Source organism: Doryrhamphus excisus, chromosome 3, assembly GCF_030265055.1.
Source record: "Doryrhamphus excisus isolate RoL2022-K1 chromosome 3, RoL_Dexc_1.0, whole genome shotgun sequence".
Taxonomy (NCBI): domain Eukaryota; kingdom Metazoa; phylum Chordata; class Actinopteri; order Syngnathiformes; family Syngnathidae; genus Doryrhamphus; species Doryrhamphus excisus.
Genome location: NC_080468.1, coordinates 13,978,301 through 14,003,084, shown reverse-complemented (window position 1 = coordinate 14,003,084; position 24,784 = coordinate 13,978,301). Strand labels below are relative to the sequence as shown.

Below are 24,784 nucleotides of genomic sequence, written 5' to 3'. Positions count from 1 at the left end.
TGTGGAGTAACTCTGTTAGTAACTCTTTTTTGGAGAAGTAACTAGTAATGTAAAGTAACATGCTACCAACACTGCTACCAAGTACTACCTCTACTACTTACAGGTATAAAAACAGTGTTCTGTGCGCTAACCACTCGACGTATGACGCAGTATAAACAAAGGCTCCCGGAAGTAGCTTGGTCCAGTATATTTTTCATCAAAATAGCAGTCAAGCAAAAATGTTGTGTTGCCGCTGGATGTTCATCATAGCCGAGTGATACCGTAATTGTAATAATACAATGTAAGAATAAAACCGGAGTACCCGGAGAAAACCCACACATTCATGGGGAGAACACGCAAAGATATGCCACACAGAGATGGTTGAGGGTGGAATCGAACTCGGGTCTTCTAGCTGCGAGGTCTGCGTGTTAACCACTAGGTCACCGTGCAGCCCCAACCTCAAACTGTGCTGCCCAAAAAAATAAAACCGTGTAGCTGTTACGGCCATAACACACAACCAGTCAATAATCAATACATTACAAAAGCAAGAGATATGATGCAGTTTGTTGTGCTGTGTGAGCATGCAGTGATAAATCCAATCTAACCAAGTGTAAATCAGTCTCAATGAAATAGTATTAGCCGCACCTATGACCATGAGGGACTCCATCTGACATAGTCTGACATACAGGGAAATGAAGGAACACTCTTGTGTTCTGCCTCGGGGTGACGATCAATATTGGAAAAAGGGGGGGGGGGGGGGGGGAGTAAGGCTATTAATTCCTCTGGATATGTCAATCCCCAAAGGTGGGGGCAGATTGGTAGTGATCATGACCGACCCCTTTGCTCAGATGGAATGTCGGGCTTTGGTTGCACCTCAGTAAACCATTGATTCATTGAAGTTTTTACAGCTACCTGGAAGGCAGCACATTACACCGGAGCAATGTTAATCAATTCCCATTGCAGCTTTATGGAAGGTATGTAATAAAAGATAAGGTAAAATGTTTTTTTTTTTTTAAACTGAGTAGTAATAGTTCATGTCATATATATAAAATTCAGTTGTAAATTAAAAAAAGACACACTACTATTTTTTTTATATATGTTTGTTTCTAAAATAACCAAATCTCCATTGTTGGCGTTTGGGTGTAATACCGCAAGGTCCGCTAGGGGGTGCTAGCAGAGATAGTAGTATAGAGTAGGTGACAAAACGACAGAGGAAGAACAAATAGGGGTGAATATACGTCAAGTCATCGTGGATTATCTTCCTTATTCTGTACCCCAGGTTAGTACAAAGTACACATAATTTATCTAACGGCTGTAAAGAGTTTAGAAAGTTGCTAGAGTAAACAGCTGACTACAAAATGTTTGTTACAAAATGTGCTGTATAGCATTTGAACCATAAGCAAAATGGCTAATGCTAGCAAGCCTTAATGTACAGTTAATAACACGAAGCAGGCTAATTGAAATATGTGAAATGTGTGCAGGTTAGTACAAAGTAAAGATAATTTATACTAATGGCTGTAAAGAGTTTAGAAAGTTGCTGGAGTAAACATCTGACTGAAAAAGGTTTGTTACAAAATGTGTTGTAGAGCATTTGAACCATAAGCAAAATGGCTAATGCTAGCAAGCCTTAATGTACAATTAATAGCATGAAGCAGGCTAATTGAAATATGTGAAATGTGTCTGGAAACAAATGGGTAATTGTTGATGTAATCATATTATGATATCTGAAGTGTTGTTATTTTTGACAGGAAGAATAAATCCTGAGGGTGAATATACGTCAAGTCATCGTCATGTCTTCCTTATTCTGTACCACAGGTTAGTACAAAGTAAAGATAATTTATACTAACGGCTGTAAAGAGTTTAGAAAGTTGCTAGAGTAAACAGCTGACTGCAAAATGTTTGTTACAAAATGTGTTGTATAGCATTTGAACCATAAGCAAAATGGCTAATGCTAGCAAGCCTTAATGTACACTTAATAGCACTAAGCAGGCTAATTGAAATATGTGAAATGTGTCTGGAAATAAATGGGTAATTGTTGATGTAATCATATTATGATATCTGAAGTGTTGTTATTATTATTATTAATAATATATGTATATTATTATTGTTGTTATTTTTGACACTAAGAATAAATCCTGATGGTGAATATATGTCAAGTCATCGTGGATTGTATATATATATATATATATATATATATATATATAATTTTTTTTTTCAATGCGTACCCCTCTCCAGGTTGTGGAGGGGCAACATTTATGCCGATGCATAAAAAACTGCAGGGTTAGATTATGCAAAACATGTCTTCTACTTGTATAAAATAATAATCAAAGAGGGCCAGAGGTTAAATATTTCATGTAAGGATTTGTAATAAAACGCTGTCTTATACAGGAATATATTATTTATAAAAAGATCCCATTTAATGATGGATGAAATGTTAATTTTGCTTACCCGGCCGATGAGAACAGGTTCAGGTCCGGCGTATTCTTCAATGACAAAGAACTGGTTCCAGATCCAACTTCTTCTGCTGCGTGAGCGGGACCTCTTCTGTTCCGCAAAATCGACCGCGTCGTCCTGTGACTCGGCTTCCTCAAACACAAGTCCGTTCCCATTTTCTGGATCATCCACCTGCATCCCGGTACTCTTTGCATCGTGGCGCCATTCAGGAGCCGGATGCAGCCTGAGGATATGACTGCTGTTGACAAGTGTTTTCTCTTCATCTGCCGAATAGTGAGCTGTGCTGAGGTCTGTTTGAGCGGTGCGAACTGACTCTGTTAATGGGTCTCCGTGGGAATCTGCTGTTCTGTTACCGGGTCTGATTCCTTGGGGCTGCGTTGTCAGCACAGATGGACTCGAGTCATTTCTTTCACCGGGGACATACGGAGGGAAATGTTTTGTCAGTTTGAGAGGTGATTCTGTCGGGTTGATTGTTAGTCCTTTTTCTGAGCTATGACCGACCGTATCGGAAGGCGCCGACCGTAATAGAGCCCGCTTTCTCTTGTTTTCACCACTGTCCGACGCCTGCAGTCCCGAACTGTCCTGCCCTTTACTTAATCCTGGAATTTCCAATTTTGGATTAAGTGTATCCGTGCTGTGGTCCTGATTAGCATCTGGAGTGGTGACCGGGTTTTTATATGGAAATTCAGTCTGATTATCAGATCCGGCATGTGACTGAGTGACAGACATGTCTTGTCTTGACATTTTCAGAGCCTCCAACTGTCCTTGATTAACGTCAATCAAATCTCTCTTTCTACTCCGGCTGCCCTTGCTGGGAAAGTTCAAATTGGGAACATTCTGCATTTGGGAATTGACAATCCTGACAAGGTTTTCCTTGGATAGCACTTTCAGAACTTCAGAACTTCCGCTCAGGTTCAGTTTTCGGTTTAATTCAACGCTTATTCCTTTCGCTGGAAGTCCTGTTGTGTGGACGTTCAAATCGGGTCTGCTTTTGGATCTTGAACTTAATCTGAATCGGGTTTTATTGGAATGTAAATCCAGCTTGCGATGGAGGGTGATTGTTTTTCCCGGTTTAATCTCAACATTCCTTGTGGTGTTCTTAGCTCTTTTCGAATTCTGACTTAACTCCTTGTGGTGAGCGACTTCTTTCTTGCTAACGGAATCGACCTCACGCTTAGGTTTGAAAGCCAGCCTGTCTTTGATGGCTGCTGACGGAGTGGCGCGATTCGGGAGTTCTTTGGCGTAGGACACGGATCCGGTGTCAGCCGGCTGCGCATGACTTATTAGATTTCTCAGCGTCACCACCGGCATTGCGTTTGTGTCCCTGCTCGCTTCCCATTGGTCCGTAGCTTTGTTCTCCTCCATTTTCATCATGTGCGACGCACCGACTCCTCGCATCCACACAACCTTGCTGGCAAAAACGCCTCCTGACAGCCCATCCCACAGGCACATACCAAGTAACAGAAGAAGATTACGTGTAATCATCTTGTCTTGTGGGAAGATGTCCTAATTGGAGCAAGATTTGCTGTGAGGCAGGTCTTGTTTTCCGTCTGTCTTCATTCTCTCTGCTGTTTCCCTTCTTTTCATGCCCCCAACCTGTCACTCTTTCAATCTATGCCCTTGACTGTGCTGGAGGGCAGGTGTCAGTCTCCCCACCACCACCAAACCCCCCCCACACGACTCAATATCTTCTTCTATCTCGTCCTGCGGCGATGCTTCCTCAGTCGGTTTTCCAAAGAGGGTTGAACATCCCTGAAAGAAAAAGATAATGAAGTTAAAAACCTGAATCATTGCACCAGGTTAATTAAATGTGGTTCTCCATAGACAGGTAAGAACACCCACGGACAAGAAGGGAGGACAGACCTATTAGCGGGAGTAGCAATCGTATTTTCACAAGCACAAAAGCATGACAAGGCTGAGAACACATCCATTTATACCGCCGTAATGACCCACATATTTTTTTTTTTTTTTGTCTCCCATCTATTAGCTGCACGGGTTCAGAATGATCATTTTACAGTTCTATGCCATTATAGATGGCAAAAGACTATTAGAGAAAACGCTGTGAGCGTTTCATAATAGAAACGCCTGTCAAGGATTTCTGACTTCAGCGCCAGACAATAGAAAACCAGCTTCGTTCCCTTTTCATGCTTGATTAATTAGCTGGATTAACATTGTACTTTGATCAGTCAGTTAGAGAGTCAATAGAGACGCAAAGCCAGCTAGCTAATGCGGTGCCGCTTTCTTGTTGCTGTCATACATATAAGACACTCGCAAAAATGTCTCTGGTAAAATATAAATGCGAGCCCCGTAGACAATTCCTACGGCAAAATCAAAATGTCATGTATCAATCAGTCGGCTTGTTCTGTGATAAAACAGACACACTGGAGCGGTATCAGGAGCAGTTCAGTAAAATCTGACTACGCCGCTGACAAGTCAATAATCTGGCTGTTTGTCAGATGCCTGAGCATGAAAATATCGGGGATTTCTGAGATCACATCAACAATTTTATAGGAAAATCGATGTGGTTAAGGCTGTATACTTCTGTCAAAGTTATACACTTCAAATTATGTTTTGGCTGGGATATAGTTTTTTTTTATTATTGCTTCTCACTTTTAAGGATCATTCCTTGCTGGGAGGAGACTCCAGAAATGAAGTGCTAGCATAATAACGTCCTTCAAGTTGGTTTTTGAAAACTTTGGGCCAACTTTATTATTATTACTACTACTACTACTACTACTATTATTATTATTACTATTATTATTATTAATAATATTCATTCATTTTTTACCGCTTTTCCTCATGAGGGTCGCGGGGGTGCTGGAGCCTATCCCAGCTGTCTTCGGGCGAGAGGCGGGGTACACCCTGGACTGGTAGCCAGCCAATCACAGGGCACATATAGACAACCATTCACACTCACATTCATACCTATGGACAATTTGGAGTCGCCAATTAACCTAGCATGTTTTTGGAATGTGGGAGGAAACCGGAGTACCCGGAGAAAACCCACGCATGCACGGGGGGAACATGCAAACTCTAATATTATTTATTTATTTATTTATTTATTTATTTATTTATTTATTTATTTATTTATTTATTGATTTATTGATTTATTGATTTATTGATTTATTGATTGATTTATTGATTTATTTATTTATTTATTTATTTATTTATTTATTTATTTATTGATTTATTTATTTATTTATTTATTTATTTATTTATTTTCCTACTTCATGACATCTGGTAATCCATCCATCCATTTTCCTTTTAGGGTTACTGGACATGCTAGAGCCTATCCCACGCTGGACATGCTGGAGCCTATCCCATGCTGGACATGCTGGAGCCTATCCCAGCTGTCTTCGGGTAAGATGCAGAGTACACCCTGGAATGGTGGCCAGCCAATCACAGGGCACATATAGACAAACAACCATTCACACTCACATTTATACCTATGGACAATTTGGAGTCGCTAATTAACCTCCATGAACAAAAGAGCATATGGAGATGTGGCGATTGCTCTCCAAGACTGCAAGGGTAGCTCGGTTTCCCCTAAAATGTCCAAACCCGATGTTTACTGACTTTGAGTGGGTTGTTCCACTGTGCAAAACCGAACAGTCATTGGGTGAACGCTGGGCTTTGTCAATGGGATGGTCAGTGTCTCTGGGGGTCTATGGTGAAGTGGGATGCTGGGCGTCTGCATGATGATTGCATGATCTGTCTGAGGTAGAATCCCAGTGAAATGAGCGAATCCGCGATCTTGAAGTGTACACGTACACTGGTTTTTCATTCCGTCGTTGAACTGATCCCCAGCGACTTTGTCTTAGTTAAAAATGACTAGCGTTGTGTTTGGTGACTATCTTCCATCACTGTGGCTTCCTTCCCCAGCGAGCAGCAGCAGAGTTTAAGTTTGGCTTAAAGCTATTTAACTCAATGATTTAAATTGTAAGCCACGACTAGAAAGAAACTAAACTACAAATCGAGTGACAGAACAAATAAACTCAGAGGAAACTTCAATTGACATGAGGTTAAACAATCAAGACAGAACAAAGATAAGACACAGACTGAAGGAAGGCGGTGGAGACAATCACTAATGAGACATCAAGACACCGATTTGAAACCCAAGGGCATGCAGGGAAGATGATTGCAGGAAACATGACGGGATGAGGTAGATGAGACGCGTAAAAGGACACCAGGGAATCAAACCAAACCATTCAAACGACTGAACAAGCATCCAGTATAGTTCACTGAGAGTGTAGTGGGTTCACTATACCGTATGTGCCCTGCGATTGACTGACGACCAATCCAGAGTGTAATTCACCTTTTGCCTGAGGTTAGGCGGGATAGGTTCGAGCGCCCACACGACTCCGATGACAAGCCGCAGAAAACGGAAGGACGGATGCCCGATAGAGATAATTGTAAGAATTAGACGGTCCCGATAAAGATTGATGACTCGGAATTAGTGACACTGGGATTACAACAAACGCCTTGTCCGACAGCTAGCTAGCAATTTACCACCGCTAGCTGCTTTAGCGGGAGATGGAGACAACCCAACAACAGATGGAAGTACAACTGTAGAACTAACCTGACAATCAGGCTAAAGGTTAGACTGTACCTCTGATCTGTTCTATCGATTATCATCCGTGACATAATTGGAACGCTCATAAAAATGTTAGTTTTTGACCCCCCTTCCCCTCCAAACCCCCCCTGCTAGCTTAGCGTTGATTGTGGCTGTGTTCGAAACCGCATACTAACTACTACTCATACTAACTCTTGGAGTATGCAGTGTGTCTACACTGGCAGTATGCGCAAAGTTGCCGGAGGCAAACTGCATTTGCCAAAAATATTGAATATGTATCATCAGCTTGCTACTGATACTCAAATTACCCAGGATGCAACGCGACATGACGTCACTGCGAGAAAAAAAACGGTGTCAAACAGGATATATTGCAAGTTGGTTCGCTTCTTGTTTTCAAAGTAAAAGCAGTGATTTATTGCGTTGTATGAAAAGTAAGGGGGTGTTTTATTGTGTGAAAATAACCGGAAGTGTGTTGCTCAATTCGGCTAGCTAAAATTTTGCTGAATTCGTCCGAACGAAATTGTGAATATTTGGACAAATAAATGGCACACTCGGGATCTAAACGGCCACTTTCTTGCCTGATTAAAAAAAAAAGCCCAACAACTAACAGAAGTACAGCCGTAGCACTAACCTGATGATCAGGCTAAAGGTTCGGCAAAATTTAAGCTAGCCCAAGTGAGCAATTCAATTCTGGTTATTTTCACAAAAATAAAACACCCACTTCTCACTTCACTTTCTCATACAAAGTGATAAATCACTGCTTTTACTTTGCTGGAGCCTATCCCAGCCATTGAACTCGGGTCTCCTAGGTGTGAGGTCTAGGTGGCAAATGTGTAAATGTGCAAATATACAAGTGTACAGTGACAGTTATGATTTTGTCACTACCAACAGCACTAAATTCATCATATAGCAACTTAACACCCAAAATGTGTACCTGATACAAACCTGATACCAGACTAGTGGCCAGCCAATCACAGGGCACATATAGACAAACAACCATTCACACTCACATTCATACCTATGGACAATTTGGAGTCGCTAATTAACCTAGCATGTTTTTGGAATGTGGCAGGAAACCGGAGTACCCGGAGAAAACCCATGCATGCACAGGGGAGAACATGCAAACTCCACACAGAGATGGCCGAGGGTGGAATTGAACCTGCGTCTCCTAGCTGTGTGGTTAGCGCGCAGTCCAACGCTTTTCCTCACGAGGGTCGCGGGGGTGCTGGAGCCTATCCCAGCTGTCCTCCCACATTCCAAAAACACGCTAGGTTAATTAGCCACTCAACCACCGTGCGGCCCCATTGTAGCAATACTGTAAAAAAAAAACACACAACAAAACTTCCCACACGCCCCTGTATTTAATGGTTTAATGCAGCATCACCACTACCAGGAATTGAAAAGTGCTGAGGGTTGCATTCTGACAGGAAATGCGTGAAAGACCATGCTTGCAAGATTTAGTGAGATATCCAATTGAAGGTGATCAGATAATGCGGCGGAATCCTTCATTGACATTGAGACCCAACGCCCTGTCAAGCAAACGCTCATACTTCCTCTCGCCTGCTTGCTCCTTCTCCTTTTTTTTCTTCCCCTCTCTCTCTTTCTCTCTCTCTCTTGCTCTCTCTCATCTGTGTCAATCACGAGGCTGTCAGTGTGTCCCTCACCCTTTGAGCACTGACGCTTCAATCAATCAACCAATCTCATTCCTGGGCTTGGCGACATTGGAAGTGACAGGAGTCTCGCCTCTTGACAACAGGCTACTGCAACATAATTCTGCATACAAATATGCCAAAAAAAAAAAAAAACAACGTAAAGAATATATCCGATAGTGACATGGGACTAGCGACACAATGTCAAGAATATTCCACAAAATATAAACGTCACAGCGAGTCCGTTTTGGATGTGTGTTATCTCCAGTGTACAGCATGAGGTGCGGATCAGGGTGAATTCAATGACAGAGCTGTTTTTTTCCCTCCCAGAGGAACTTATCAGCTGGGATTTTGATGGCCATGCAATCATTGCCACGGGCACCTTGTTAACATACCTAGGGCAGGTTTTTTTTTTTGTGTGTGTGGGAGATGTTGCTGCAGCGGCTGTAGAAGAAGAAAGTACTCACGCACATTAGGTCAGCCGCCCTCCGACAAAATGGAATTAACTCTTTGGATTTGGCTGTTTACCAATCCATGTACATTCCTACCCTCATCTATGGTTATGAGCTTTGGGTAGTGCAAAGGTCAGCAACCCATGGCTCCAGAGCCACATGTGGCTCTTCAGTCTCTCTGTTGTGGCTCCCTTCGCAATGCTCAAGTATTTAACACCCGGACTTATTGGGGGCCAGAGCAAACATGTTTGTCAACAAATGTAAACAATTAATTTACACAGATTTTTATGTAAATTTATCTTCTATATTAGCAAGATGTGATACTAGCAAGAGTACTCGATCAACTCCGCATTTTCTCCTCTGAACTACTTTGATACCCCAAAATTCCCTCGAAATCTGGCAGTCAATCAAAATCACGGGACACTCGCAATTCGCTTTGCATGTGAGCACGTCGCTAGACAGGATAGGAAAGGTTGCCGACCCCTAAAAACGCATTTATTAAAAACAGAAAAATAATTCAATGCCTTTGCTTCTGCTATACCGTACACTTTTTCAGTGCTTTGGTTCCGGTTTTCCACAGGAAAAGCTCTGATAAAACATTCCAATGTTCTCAAATATCTTCATTTTTATTTACTACACAAAATAAAATGGAAAAAATAAATAAATATTTATAAATATTTTTTTTAATTTAAAATATTTAATTTAATTAAAACTTTTAATTTAATATTTAATTTAAAATTTAATTTAATATTTAATTTAAAATTTAATTTAATATTTAATTTAAAATTTAATTTATATTTAATAAATACATCAAATAATTATAAAACAGCAAATAAGAAAAACTTTTTAAAAAACACATATAGTTGGTGGGTAGAGAAATTATATTTTTTCATATTCAAATGAACAGTATGAACAGTTAGTTAACCTTTAAAATGAACATGAATGAAACTTAACCATTTTACCCAGTTAGCAAGTTAGCATCATTACATCCAGGAGCAGTGTCATAGCTTGCAAAATCGTGTCAATTGTGTCCGGTATTTACACAGCTTTAAGCTGTCATTTCTGGGTACATGATACCATACAGCATCCATATCAAATGTGGCCCACGGGTCGCAAGTTTGAGACCCCTGATCTACAGCAATAAGTGAGGCACTGAGGGTCTCATATTTCCTTATTATAGTTTTATGTAATGCTATATTGTGCTAAAATTGTGAATATTATCTTCATGGAACCAGCAAATGTGCAAGCAGGGATTTCACTTGTAATAGTACTAGCATGAATTTAAGTAAATAAAAATGGCAGTAGCCGGAAACCCCAGGGAGTACTTCTTAAGTGAGAGTTTCAGAAATGTGTAGCTTCGGTGTTTTTTTTTTCATAGTCCCACGTTATTTCAGCGGTAAGAACAGTAGTATATCTCCAGCAGTTCTCTCAGTGAGCTGATTAATTGAGCCCATAAATATCTTAATTAAATTTCCACTACCAGTCCCCAGTCCACTTAAAACGCAAATGATCTCGGGGTTGTGTTAGCATTGGAGGCAGATCCTTACCATTGATTGTTCTCTGTCACCTGACTAACGAGACTGGAAATTTTAATTACGATCCGCCTCCTTGCTCATTGTCAATCCTTTCGCTAACGCTCCTGTCTCACACACACGAGTGTCGACACAGTGGGGAGTCCACCAGCCCCCCCCCACCCACTCCAATGCAATAATCAAGCCACAAGTCTCAACAAAAAACATGTGCTTTCTACTTGGGTTCAAAGACTACTATCATTCAGCTTCTCAAATACACTTTTTTTTTTTTTTTTGGAAGAGGCTCAGAATAAACAAAATATCCAAACACACCAAAATCCTTCAAGCTGGTTGCAAAAGTATATAGAAAGCTCAGGGGACCGCATCCCTGGACCAAGTCAAAGAGAAAACTGGAGTCTGCTCTCCCACAAAGAAAGCTGCTACCTCAAAAGAATTATGTATGGCGTTACAAGGGCAAGCACCAGCCAAAAAAAAAAAAAAAAGGGAGGTTTTGATGGAGGGGGATGTGAACAGAGCAAGTGTGAGGTGTCGTCAAGTGCAAGTGTGGGGGGGGGGGGGGGGGGGGGGGGGCGATGGGCCCTCAATGGAAGAGCAGCCTAGTGTGTTTAAGTGCTAAGCACCGTGTTGCGGCATCGGCCTTGCCTTGAACCTTGGCAGATAAAAGTAAACCTGTCAGTTAGCGAGGGTGGAAAAAAAACAGCGGGAGAGCATTCATTTTCTGAATGCATGAATACCTGATTCCAATACGTCTCAGCCATACCAACACACTGACGGAGGCGGCACGGGGGCCGAATGTGGGCAGAAGTCCTTTGGAAGCCTGTGCTATACGACGTGACATTACCGTCTGTAGAATGGGTTTACATGCTAGCTTATGAGAGTTTACTTTCTCTTTGGGTGACACTGCAACATTACAACTGCAGAAAGTAAAAGAAACGCAAATGTACCGCTGTAGGTACAAACCAAAGTACTTCAGAATAAAAGTTGTACAATTGGTGTCCAGCTAAAAGCCCACATGGCCGACGAGTACAGCTCTTAAGGTTCGGGGAGTGAGGTTTATTAAGCGATTATTATCAGTTGAGATAATTGTCAGATATCCCTAACAAATAACCCCAAAAAGAACAAAAAGAAATAATAAATAGAATAAATAAAGAACAAAAAGGCATAATGTAACTTGAAAAAATGAAATAAATAAATAAAATAAATACAATTTAAAAAAGAACAAAAAGGCACAATGTAACTCAAAAAAATGAGACAAATAAATAATAAATAAATAAAATAAAAAAAGAACAAAAAGGCATAATGTAACTCGAAAAAAATGAAATAAATAAATAAAATAAATACAATTTTAAAAAGAACAAAAAGGCATAATGTAACTCAAAAAAATGAAACAAATGAATAATAAATAAAATAAATACAATTTAAAAAAGAACAAAAAGGCATAATGTAATTTAAAAAATGAAAAAGAAATAATGAATAAAATTAATAAAATGAAAAAAAGAACAAAAAGGCATAATGTAACTCCAAAAAAATGAAATAAATAAATAAAATAATACAATTTTAAAAAGAACAAAAAGGCATAATGTAACTCAATAAATTGAAACAAATAAATAATAAATAAAATAAATACAATTTTAAAAAGAACAAAAGGCATAATGTAACTAAAAAAAAGTGAAATAAATAAATAATAAATAAATTTCTAAAAAGAACAAAAAGGCATAATGTAACTCCAAAAAATAAAATAAAATAAATAAAGAATGAATAAAATAAATAAAATAATGCAAACTCAATAATGCAAACTCCACACACAGAGGGTGGTATCGAACTTGGGTCTACGAGCTGTGTGGCCTGCACACTCAACACTCTAAAACTCACCGTTTTAGTGCTTTTCAAACTGTGACTTTGCCATACAATGGTATACGTTAAAACAGGAAACCTGCCCATTCCTATCGGACACACCTCATTTATCGACACACGACAACATAAAGGAAAAAGACGTGGAATTGGAAACCTTTCACACTGACCATAAACGATGCAAGTTGAAGTATGATATAAACCCGGAAGCTCATTTATTTTCCATTATTAGTAATAACTTGCCCATTCTGCACATACTAAAATGAGAATGCATGGAATAAATGAATGGCAAATCACCTTAGGGTTTTCCATATCTGTTATGTTATTTTGTCTATATCACCTCATCCAGTTATAATTGTATTTTATATAAAGTAAGCCGCAAGGCCACATCAAGGTCATATTTCCACTTTTGCTGTCGTTGTTGTTTTTTTGAAGTCATGTGCCGCAGGGTAAGGCATGAGCAAAATTCAGTATTTCCTCCCACAGAGGGAGAATACATCCAAACATTTTAGAAGATTCACTCATTTATGCAATACCATAGTTACACTTGGATGCTACCAGACATTTACAGGTGCCGCAACGCTCTCTTGCCCTCAGGTACAAGCTCCTCCGCCACTGCTGTGGCATCCACCCTAGGTAACATTGTAAAAAATGACAGAGGTGCAATGAAAATCAAATAAATCTTGACAGGTAACGGTTCTGAGAACCACAATGCCAAGAGACGTGCCAGTGGGATGTGACAAGGACAACATTTGTGGGCCGTATTTTACTGCCTTGGCGGGAGTTCAACTTGTTCTCAGTCTGTTTTGTCTGGTCCTGACATATAGGGCAGGCAGTCTCCGTACGCCAGCCAGGATTGGATTAGTGCATCATAAATAGCGGTTCATTTTTGGATATCGTCACCTGACATGAGTCATCAACTTAAATATTTTATATATTGTTTGTAATTATGTTCTGCTGGGTTTGATTTTTTGATTGTAAATTCCGCAAAAATTACATTTTACAGTTCCGAAAGTGGCGTCTAAAACGGAGTAACCAAACACTTCTCAAGGTAAATTTGACCGGGTTCAGCATATTTTTCCTAAAACAGTAGCCATGGCAAAATGTTGTGTTGCTGCTGGATGTTCACAAGCCGGAGTGATACTGTAATACCTTCATAAGAAGGTATTACGCTTGAAAGTACGGTATAAACACATTTTTGGAATGCTCCTGCTATATTGTTACCTGACATGAGTCATCAACTTTGTTTAAATATGTTATATATTGTTTGTAATTATGTTCTACGGGGTTTGATTTTTCAAAGACAATTGTAAATTCCGCAAAAATTACATTTTACAGTTCCGAAAGTGGCGTCTAAAACGGAGTAACCAAACACTTCTCAAGGTAGATTCGACTGGGTTCAGCATATTTTTCCTAAAACAGTAGCCATGGCAAAATGTTGTGTTGCTGCTGGATGTTCACAAGCCGGAGTGATACTGCGATACCTTTATAAGAAGCATTTGGCTTGAAAGTACGGTATAAACGCATTTTTGGAATGTTCCTGCTATATTGTTACCTGACATGAGTTATCAACTTTGCTTAAATATGTTATATATTGTTTGTAATTTTGTTCTACGGGGTTTGATTTTTTAAAGCCGATTGTAAATTCCGCAAAAATTACATTTTTCAGTTCCGAAAATTGCGTCTAAAACGGAGTAACCAAACGCTTCTCAAGGTAAATTCGACCGGGTTCGCCATATTTTTCCTTAAACAGTAACCATGGCAAAATGTTGTGTTGCTGCTGGATGTTCACTCCAATGGTGTCACTTCCTGAAATGAGTCTGAACGTAGCTAGCTGGTCAAGGTTGGCACTATGAACGTATGTCATTTTTACCAATGTATCATTTTGTAGAACATAATTTCAAACAATATACAATTTTTTTTAGCAAAGTTGATAAATAATGTCCCTTTAAGCCTCTCTGATGAGCAATGATGACGATCACCTTCAATGACCTTCAGGTTCAAAGGTCTGTGGATGTTTTAACGCCGCTTCGACCGCATGCTGTGATTGTAGCGAATCTTTCTCGGTAAGAGTTCTTTCTCCCCCGTAAACGTTGAGTCATCTGCTGCCAAAGCCCTTACTGCAATTACACCTGATTCCTAACAAGCTTGTCTCACTTTCTCTTCCACCTGGACGCATTTGCAACATCAAAAAAGCCAACGGGATCCTTTCAACACGCTGGCTGGATGACATTCAAGTCAAGTCGTCACGATGGCGGGGAACATGGCCTCCCAAAGTCATCCAAGGGTCTGTGTAACAATTGTCATCGTTAACATTAACAAGGGATGGGCTAATATATTGTATTATGTATTATTTATGTCTTACAGTACAGTACTGATACACCAGCATCAACTCAACTGGAAACTGACAAAGATCAAATCCGGGTACCTGGACTCTCCTTGTCTGCTGAACATCTTCTTCTATTCGAAAACCCCCCCCCCAAAGATTGTCTGATTCCCCAGGAAAGGTAAATCAGGAAGACAGAGACTGGTATACAAGCAAAATGCTCGCAGAGCCAAAGTAGTGACATTTTTCTTGGTTAAGGTCACTAATAAGAAAATATTACAAAATAAGAAATATTGGATACAAAATTAGAATGTCGGAATGTACAGGATGTCAACAAGCAACCAGTTCTTTCTGAAATCCTGTTTACTTATTCCAATAACTTCATTTTAATACGACTAGTTTTGTTTTTAATTGCAAAAATCTCTTGGAAGTGGACAAAATGCATGCATGTAAAAATTTTCCTGAATTTTGAGTTTCTTGGAAAATCTAAGGCGGATCATTATAAGCAGCTGGTGGAAAAAAAAACTCCTGAAGTCCTACAAAGCCCTTAACTGTGAAGGTATACTTTTTGCATTTCCCATCTAGAGTTCTTTCCAGACCAAAGAGGAGGTCTATGGATGACGTGGGTTGGATGGGTTCATACCTATGGACAATTTGGAGTCGCTAATTAACCTAGCATGTTTTTGGAATGTGGAATGCAGAAAAAACCCACGCAAACACGGGGAGAACATGCAAACTCCCGAGGGTGGGATTGAACTCGGGTCTCTTAGCTGTGTGGCCTGTGCGCTAACCACTCATCCGCCGTGTAGCCCTTAAGATATTTCTTGTTTATTTATTGACAGATGAAGTGCAACTTAAAAAAATGCTCACATAAACAAAAATGCCAGAATCTATTATATCAACAGATGTGATTTTGATGGAAAACAACAATAATAATAATTTAATATCATTAATACATTGGCTAACCAGCACAGTTATCCATTGATTTCTCGGAAGCAGATCGACTCCAGAAATGTGTCCACCAGTGTTGTTAGGGAGGACGGCCAATCACCAGCCACGCTGGTCAACTACAACAAACCAACTGATTGCGAACACCCTCAGGGGACACGCCCACCAGAGTCATAAATAGTCATAAAACTCGCAAAAGGTGAAAAGTGAAATGTATTCAACAAAGAAGAAGAGTCCAGTTTCCTCCATTCACCCTTTATGGATTACCATGACGTGCATGATTGAGAAACTACGGACATTTGGACTTTTTATGATAATTCCAATTGCCGTACACCAATCCCTCATTTATGTCTGCTAATTGGTTCCATACCCGACTCTGATAAATAAATACATATTTTTGCTGGTAAAGCAGAAACCTGTTTGTGAACTAGATATGTCACCTCTACACTTGTATTACCCAATATAGAAGACATAATAAGAGAAAATAAGACATAATACATTAGCATTGGGAGAGAATACAATAAAGTCATTTTTATGATGGAACATGTTTAATTTCAAGCATACCGACAATTTGTATAAATATGCATATTTTTGGAGTCCCTCTCCACTTCACTGCCTCACGTTCTCATGGATTTTCAAAAATCTATTAATAAATCACGGCTGATTTGTGGTTGAATGCGTGCTGTTAGCATTTACAGTATTGTTGGGCTATATTTAGCATTAAATGAATCAAGTAAGGGGCGGCACGGCGGTCAAGTGGTTAACGCGCAGACCTCACAGCCCTCACAGCCCTCACAGCTAGGAGACCAGGGTTCAATTCCACCCTCGGCCATCTCTGTGTGGAGTTTGCATGTTCTCCCCGTGCATGCGTGGGTTTTCTCCGAGTACTCCGGTTTCCTCCCACATTCCAAAAACATGCTAGGTTAATTAGCGACTCCAAATTGTCCATAGGTATGAATGTGAGTGTGAATGGTTGTTTGTCTATATGTGACCTGTGATTGGCTGGCGACCAGTCCAGGGTGTACACCGCCTCTCCCCCGAAGACAGCTGAGATAGGAAAAGCGGTAGAAGGAATGAATGAATCAAGTAAGGCATTTAGAAGACTCATTCAAACATGTGATGTTATGTTGTATTCTACACTGGACACTAGGTGTCAGTAGTATTTTACACTGATGAGGTAATACTGTACAGAAACATTTTATTTACATTATATTTATATTTATTTTAGCTGTTTGAAGATGAACTATATCAGCAAGTTGAAGTATTTGTGATTTTAGAAATAAGGAGTTCGTATGTTCTCTGTAGGTGGCATTATGAATTATCCTTACTGACCTTTTTTGCAGTACATTTATCGAGTGAAGATTGCTTTTATAGTTATTAGACCATATTTCCACACAATAAGTAAGATATGGTAGAACCAGAGAGAAAATAAGCGTGTAAAGGTGACTATAGGGGTGTTATGTCATGTCTGGATGCTCTAATGATGTTAAAAAATATATTTAGAAGGCCGCAAACATGTTTTCTGTGCTCCACCTATGAAAATATTGCATTTATAAATAAGAAAGGCTGTAATAGGTAATATGAAAAGATGAATAATTTACCAGCCAGTACAACAGTACTCCCACAATAACAATCCCCACCTGATTTGTCACATATTATACTACTACGGTGTTTTCTTTAGACACAAAAGGTTCGGAAAAGCAAAGTTTTACCTTTAGCACTCCTTACTTGAAATTGTTTAATGTAAACTTTAATTAAAAACTCTCTCCACTACTGCTCTTTACAATTCAAGGTTGATGCTGTTGAGCCACATTAAGGCTAAAGAGGTTTTATTCAGAGACATTTCAATACCAGGCTGCCAAGGTTGTCAGTGATAATGAGTGACGCCGCCAAGGAGGTGGTGGTGGGCTCCTTCAGGATATAATACTGGCCTTGAAGGAAAGTGAATAACGCAACCTGATAATCGTTCTCACTTTGAAGCAGTTCCCTTATAAAGCACATCTTTATATGACTTTCATGTTTATCTCCCGTGAGGCTGCAAAAGTGGCAAGCTCAAGCAGACTTATTCTTAATGGCCATCTCAGGGAATCGATACGGTGGCTCTTTGCAATGTTTAGCGCATGTGTTGACAGGCTTCCTAACCTGGTTGGTTTTTTTTTTTGCTGGTTTTTGCCCTTCAGCTCGTCCTTTGTCGGGAACAAGTTGTTTTTGCTTCTGTGTCTTCCAAGTCCTGTTCTCTAAACCCCCTCCCTCCTTCTAATTGGTCAAGCAGCCTCGCTCGGGGCAATGTCCCTGTGCTCCATCGTCCTGCTGTGCCCCCTCCTCACCACGTCAGACACATCTGTGGCCCGATTCAAATTGGAAGTGAAAACAGAGAACAGGGATGGGCAAACATACAATATGAGTATTGATTTGTTGTCGGAGGAATGTGGCGCGGATGCAATATAAAATGAATGTCAGTCTGCCGGATTTATTAGTGAAAAACACGGAGAATTCGCTTTGAATGATAATGCGGAAGAAATACAGTGGAATTTCGGTTAGCGGAGGGCAGTGTTGGGTACGTTACTTTCAAAAAGTACCGTATTTTCTGGACTATAAGTTGCACTGGAGTATAAGTCGCACAAGGTCAAAAATACACAATTAGGTAGGAAAAAAAATACATAAGTCGCACCAAGCCAAAAATGCATAATTCGGTAGAAAAAAAAACATACATAAGTCGCACCTGAGTATAAGTCGCTCAAGGCCAGAAATGCATAATTAGGTAGAAAAAAAGCATACATAAGTCACACTGGAGTATAAGTTGCACAAGGCCAAAAATGCATAATTAGGTAGAAAAAAAACATACATAAGTCGCACTGAAGTATAAGTCGCACAAGGCCAAAATGCATCATTAGGTACCAAAAAAAAACATACATAAGTCGCACTGGAGTATAAGTCACACAAGGCCAAAAATGCATCATTAGGTAAAAAAAAAAAAAAAACATACATAAGTCACACCTGAGTATAAGTCGCACAAGGCCAAAAATGTATAATTGGGTAGAAAAATATATATACATAAGTCACATTGGAGTATAAGTCTCACAAGGGCAAAATGCATAATTAGGTAAAAAAAAAAACATACATAAGTCACACTGGAGTATAGGTCGCACAAGGCCAAAAATACCCAATTAGGTAGAAAAAAACATACATAAGTCACACCTGAGTATAAGTCGCACAAGGCCAAAAATACACAATTAGGTAGAAAAAAAACATAAATAAGTCACACCTGAGTATAAGTCGCACAAGGCCAAAAATGCATAATTAGGTAAAAAAAAAAACATACATAAGTCGCACCTGAGTATAAGTCGCACAAGGTCAAAAATGCATAATTAAGTAGAAAAAAAACATACATAAGTCGCACTGGAGTATAAGTCGCACAAAGCCAAAAATGCATAATTAGGTAGAAAAAAAAACATACATAAGTCGCACTGGAGTATAAGTCGCACAAGGCCAAAAATGCATAATTAGGTACAAAAAAACATACATAAGTCGCACCTGAGTATAAGTCGAACAAAGCCAAAAATACACTATTAGGTAGAAAAAAAACATACATAAGTCACACCTGAATATAGGTCGCACAAGGCCAGAAATGCATAATTAGGTAGAAAAAACATACGTAAGTCGCACTGGAGTATAAAGTCGGATTTGTTTTTTACGTTTTACTGCGCATGCCCTATTGACTATTCTGTTTCATTATAGCGGTACATGTATACAAGAGATTGGAATATTCCTTTCCATGTATACCATTGTTTTCGGAAAGGTCATTCGGGAAAAGAAAAACTCCCCTCACGCATTTTTGGAATCTAAATTACATAACTTTATTTTATTTCTCTGCATAAAGCTGCTTTAGAATCAAGGCTGATTCCAAGTCTGGTTGCGTGGTCCCACCAATGGAATAATTTCTTGGCCCTGACAGTGATCTCGCAAGACTGAAGCAGACTTCAGACTGAATTTCCAAATCCCTAAGCTTTTATTCCCCTCACCGTACTTGCGTAAAGTGAAATAAAAAGGGTTGAGAAATGATGTTATAAGGGTGTTAGTGTGCGTCTATATGTACCTGTCTCCCTGGAATACCTTGGGCTTAGAAGGGTTTTTTTGAAAGAGGGGAGGGGGGAGGATTTTGCCCATCAACCACAATCCTTCTGTATAAGACATGAACATATGTTTTATGGTTTTATATCCATGCAGTAACATGTAGCACTCTGGGAGCACTCATATAAGCATCACATGGGAATTACCATAGCAACAAAGATGCAACTCAGCACACTCGGCACATATAGACAAACAACCATTCACACTCACATTCATACTTATGGACAATTTGGAGTCGCTAATTAACCTAGCATGTTTTTGGAATGTGGGAGGAAACCCACGCAGGGGGGGGAACATGCAAACTCCACACAGACATGCACAAGAGTGGAATTGAACCCGGGTCTCCTTGCTGCAGCCCTGAATATGTGATATTCATTCATTCATTTTCTACCGCTTATCCTCACAAGGGTCGCAGGGGGGTGCTGGAGCCTATCCCAGCTGTTTTCAGTCGAGAGGCGGGGTACACCCTGGACTGGTGGCCAGCCAATCACAGGGCACATATAGACAAACAACCATTCACACTCACATTCATTACCTATGGACAATTTGGAGTCGCCAATTAACCGAGCCTTTTTTTTAGTCGGGAACTGATATTTTCCTGAAACTTACCCATGTTCGACTGCTGATTACTAAACAATGGAAAAGGTCGGAACTTTGTTGTCGTGGAATTGAACACGGGTGTCCTAGCTGTGAGACCTGCACACTAACCACTCATACACCATGCAGCCATTACTTATGTTTATTTCAGTAGTGTTTTTTTATAGAGTGATGCTATAATGGCTGTGAATGGAATAAATGATGGATACCAGCACTTAGAGCTACAGTACGTGTGCAGAGGCCGCCTCGGCGATGTGGGCACAAAATTCACTTTTGGCCTTTTTTTTTTTCCCTTCCCAATGATATTTGTGGCAGCATTGTTTATATTTGTCTCTTCTTCTATGGTGGTTCAAAGAAGTACACGACGGCCGTGGGTGTGCGTTAAGGGAAGATTTCCTAACTGCTAACAGTGGAATGTTGCAGGGTGATATACGAGATCAAAGTTAACCAGGATTTTTTTTTTTTTTTTTTTTTCCTGCAGGGTGCATGCATGTGTCTCTGATGTTTTGGAGCCAACGCTGCACTGGGATTCTTATATGCGGATAAATACTTATGGGACAACGAGGACCGAAATAGCCCTCGAAGCAGGAAATGCACACGGGACAGGTAAAAAGTCTCCTTTTCCTGGTGACCTCTTCCTGTCTAATGAGTCCAACTCCTATACTGAGGTGGGAGGTAAAACTCCTGTCCCCCGCCCCCTTTTCTGGAAGCCCTGATTTTGAAGGCTTTGGGGATTTGGGTGGCAGGCGTCACACATAGCGAGGACTTCGGGATCACAACCACATCCACCTTCCTCTCTCCGCCCGTTGCTTTTGTCTCTAATATGGTGCTGGGGTAGCGTTCAGAAAAGCCATGTGTTCCTTGCATAAAATCCACATCTAGGGCTGCGGAGAAGCTTACACTGTAATCCTGCATGACGGATTGAGTCTACCACTGCAGAACTCTTTCTTTTTTTTTTCCCATTTCTCTTTCTTTCCTTCCTGAATCTCCTATAGAAACTTCCGTATCCGCTCAATGTTATAGTGGCTGTACGTTGACAAACATCAGAGCGCTTGTATTGTGTACATATCCGTACTGTATACACATATATATACACACACACATGTATGCGGATGTCTTTGTAAAGTTAGCGCTTACACCCCTCCCCCGCTCTTGTTAAACATATTCAGCAGCCTATAGCTATTGAAATTTTTGCAGCTGCAGTCAGACTGAATAAATACATAGATGTCGATGCAGGGAATCGAAAAAAAAAACATTGTTTTGGTTATTTTTTTTTAAGCTAAAAAACAGAAAGTAAAAGAAACCGTCACATAGAGTTCCTGAATGAATCCCACAGGGAAGTATCCGACTGCCGGAGAGGTATGGAGATGACCTGGATTTTGTATTCATGCTCCCCCCCGCCCCCCTCAGCACTGGATTTGGGTACACCGGCAAAAACGTTTGCATATGACTGCTATTAAGGACCCCTCTGTGCCTGATTTCCCAGCGTGCTTATCAATCCATCATTATTCCATCATTCCCAGTGCATATTTTGTCCCGTTTTGTAATCTGCCCCTCTCTCCGGGCATTAAGCAGTCAAAGATCTTTTCTGTTGCATGCGGCGGGAGCTATCACTCCATCTCGTTCCTTTTCCTCACTCTATCACTCTAATCTTCCTTAATCTTCCTGCCTGGAGTGAAGTGAGAATTAGTTTCTCACTCTCCCTCAACGATCCGTTCTCCTCGAATCCCTTCCATACGCCTCCCGCTTCTGTGTCGCTGCTTCAAGTTGTGAACAAACTACAGAGGTCAAGTCCGCTTTGCAACCTCCGTCCCTCTCAACTTCTCTTCTCACCTCGTGGCCCACCTGAGACTTTGTTTAGGATTGTCTCACCTGCAATTGACCGACGATCAATCCGGAGTTGGCACCGCTTCTCGCCCGAGGTCAGCCGGGATGAGCGTGAGTGGACCCTGCAGAGCATAAACATATCGATAACGGGCTGATGGATTGGTTTCTCGGTTTGTTTCTAGATTTTAGAGCAGTGCAGAGTCCCAACCGTCGACTCTTAACTCTTAACTCAACCCCTTCAGTGGCAGCCATTTTAGACCATTTTTACTAATCTTTCAAGGCAAATATTTCTATATTCTATGGCTATATAAACATGGAGATTAGCAACAGAAATATTAGACTCCCGTCTTATTATTAGTTGGAAAAATCTTGTCGCACAATGCCAAAAATGCATTATAAGGTAGAAAAAACACATATACATAAGTCGCACAAGGCCAAAAATGCATAATTAAGGAGAAAAAAAACATACATAAGTCGCACTGGACTATAAGTCGCACAAGGCCAAAAATGCATAATTAGGTAGAAAAAACACATACATAAGTCGCACAAGGCCAAAAATGCATAATTAGGTAGAAAAAAAACACACATAAGTCGCACTGCCGTATAAGTCGCACAAGGCCAAAAATACACAATTAGGTAGAAAAAAAACATACATAAGTCGCACCTTCCCGTCTTATTATTAGTTAGAAATAAAAAACACTCTTCCACCGTTCAGCCTAGTCTAGCCAGTCTGGACCTTAATCCCATAGAAAATCTCTAGAGGGATCTGAAACGTTGAGTTGCGACCAATCACAGGGCACATATAGACAAACAACCATTCACACTCACATTCATACCTATGGACAATATGGAGTCGCCAATTAACCAAGCCTTTTTTTAGTCGGGAACTGATATTTTCCTGAAACTTACCTATGTTCGACTGTTGATTACTAACAATGGAAAAGGTCGGAACGTTGTTGTTGTGGAATTGAACACGGGTGTCGTAGCTGTGAGACCTGCGCACTAACCACTTAACCAACGTGCAGCCATTACTTATGTTTTCGTAATTAGAGCAAAGAAAACAGTTTTAGGACCTTCTAAAAACGGTGATTAAAATGATTAGAGTCCTCTAGACATGAGATAACACCCCTATAGTAACATATACACTCGTGTTACCCAATATAGTAGACATAATAAAAGTTAATTCATTCATTTTCTACCGCTTATCCTCACGAGGGTCACGGGGGTGCTGGAGCCAATCACACGGTACATATAGACAAACAACCATTCACACTCACATTCATACCTATGGACAATTTGGAGTCACTAATTAACCTAGCATGTTTTTGGAATGTGGGAGGAAACCGGAGTACCTGGAGAAAACCCACGCATGCACGGGGAGAACATGCAAACTCCACACAGAGATGGCCGAGGGTGGAATTGTACTCGGGTCTCCTAGCTGTGTGGCCTGCGTGGGCCAAAAAGGTTTATTTTGAATCAAAATAATTTATGTACAATGTTCATTTATGTACAATGTCATTTATTTAAATCATTTGTTATTACTTATATTATTGTTTTCAGTATGTAGAAATATCCTTATTCTCTATAACATGTATATGTTGCTACTATTTTGGTTCCTTTCTGCCCTTTGGGAAAAAAATTAATTAAAAAAAACGAGGTACCAGTGTATCTCATTCATAATTAATTCATTTTATTTCCAGAATATGAAAAAGGCCAAAAAAAAAAAACAAACAATCAGCGGGACAAAAATGGCCCCAAGGCTGCACTTTTGGGTGACCCTGCTGCTGCACAACACGGAAGGGGAATGAATAAACTACAAAATGAAAGGTCAGCCGACGTGGATATGCTTTTGTCATCATCCTCGTTTTGAGGTAGCAAAAGTACAACACCGTTTGATGCGTGTCAAAGCGGCACGGGCAAGGTGGGAACGCTATGTTCAATGCACACATGAAGTTATTTTCAACTTCAGTCCTTCATCGCAACATATCGGTTAAAAGCACAGAAAAGAGCTGAAGCAAAGCATTGCGGCGAAAGGCGGTGCGTTCAAAAGCCTAAGCATCGTAAGCATGTTGCTTTTGAAAAACTCAACCAACGCTCTCTTTTGACGTTGCAACAAAAAATAGACATAAAAAAAAACACCACGAAGGATGCAACGATCTGATTTAAATAAATAAAAAGTGTAGTTACGTCTTTGACTAACTCAGAATGTTTTAAAGGAATTTATCCTTTACCTTTTCTGGGTCCTCTTTCTACCTTCCAGCCCTCTAAAAAAACATTCAAAAATCAAAAAAAAAAATGAGAGAACCAGAAAAAAGTCTGTCTAACTTGGATTTTTATGATTTCTCATTTAAAAAAAACATCTTAGGACTAAGACAAAAAAAAGTTAGGACCAAAAAACAAGCGAATATTTTGCTCCAAAGACAAAATAGTACTTTTCAGGTCCCAACGGGGATTGAATACTGACG

The 24,784-nt window shown here is 40.1% G+C and overlaps 1 protein-coding gene and 1 long non-coding RNA gene across 5 annotated transcripts in view; one reads left to right on the top strand and one right to left on the bottom strand.

Moving 5' to 3' along the window:
• The window catches only part of LOC131125304 (uncharacterized), a 291,220-nt gene that overhangs the window by 148,053 nt on the left and 118,383 nt on the right, over window positions 1–24,784 (bottom strand). For 3 of the 4 annotated variants that reach the window (XM_058066734.1, XM_058066733.1, XM_058066736.1), the window contains 2 exons: window positions 22,365–22,441; window positions 2,428–4,185 (listed from right to left, as the gene is read on the bottom strand). In XM_058066734.1, coding sequence (XP_057922717.1) covers window positions 2,428–3,918 — 1,491 coding nt within the window. In that variant the 5' untranslated portion in view covers window positions 3,919–4,185; window positions 22,365–22,441. The remainder of the gene's footprint in view (window positions 1–2,427; window positions 4,186–22,364; window positions 22,442–24,784) is intronic. The other variant, XM_058066735.1, reaches the window with a different exon arrangement.
• Window positions 1,207–23,222, top strand: LOC131125308 (uncharacterized). The gene is made up of 7 exons (XR_009129005.1): window positions 1,207–1,258; window positions 1,728–1,794; window positions 5,702–5,793; window positions 14,489–14,556; window positions 14,687–14,777; window positions 14,858–14,997; window positions 20,974–23,222. It is a non-coding gene; the product is annotated as an uncharacterized LOC131125308 (long non-coding RNA).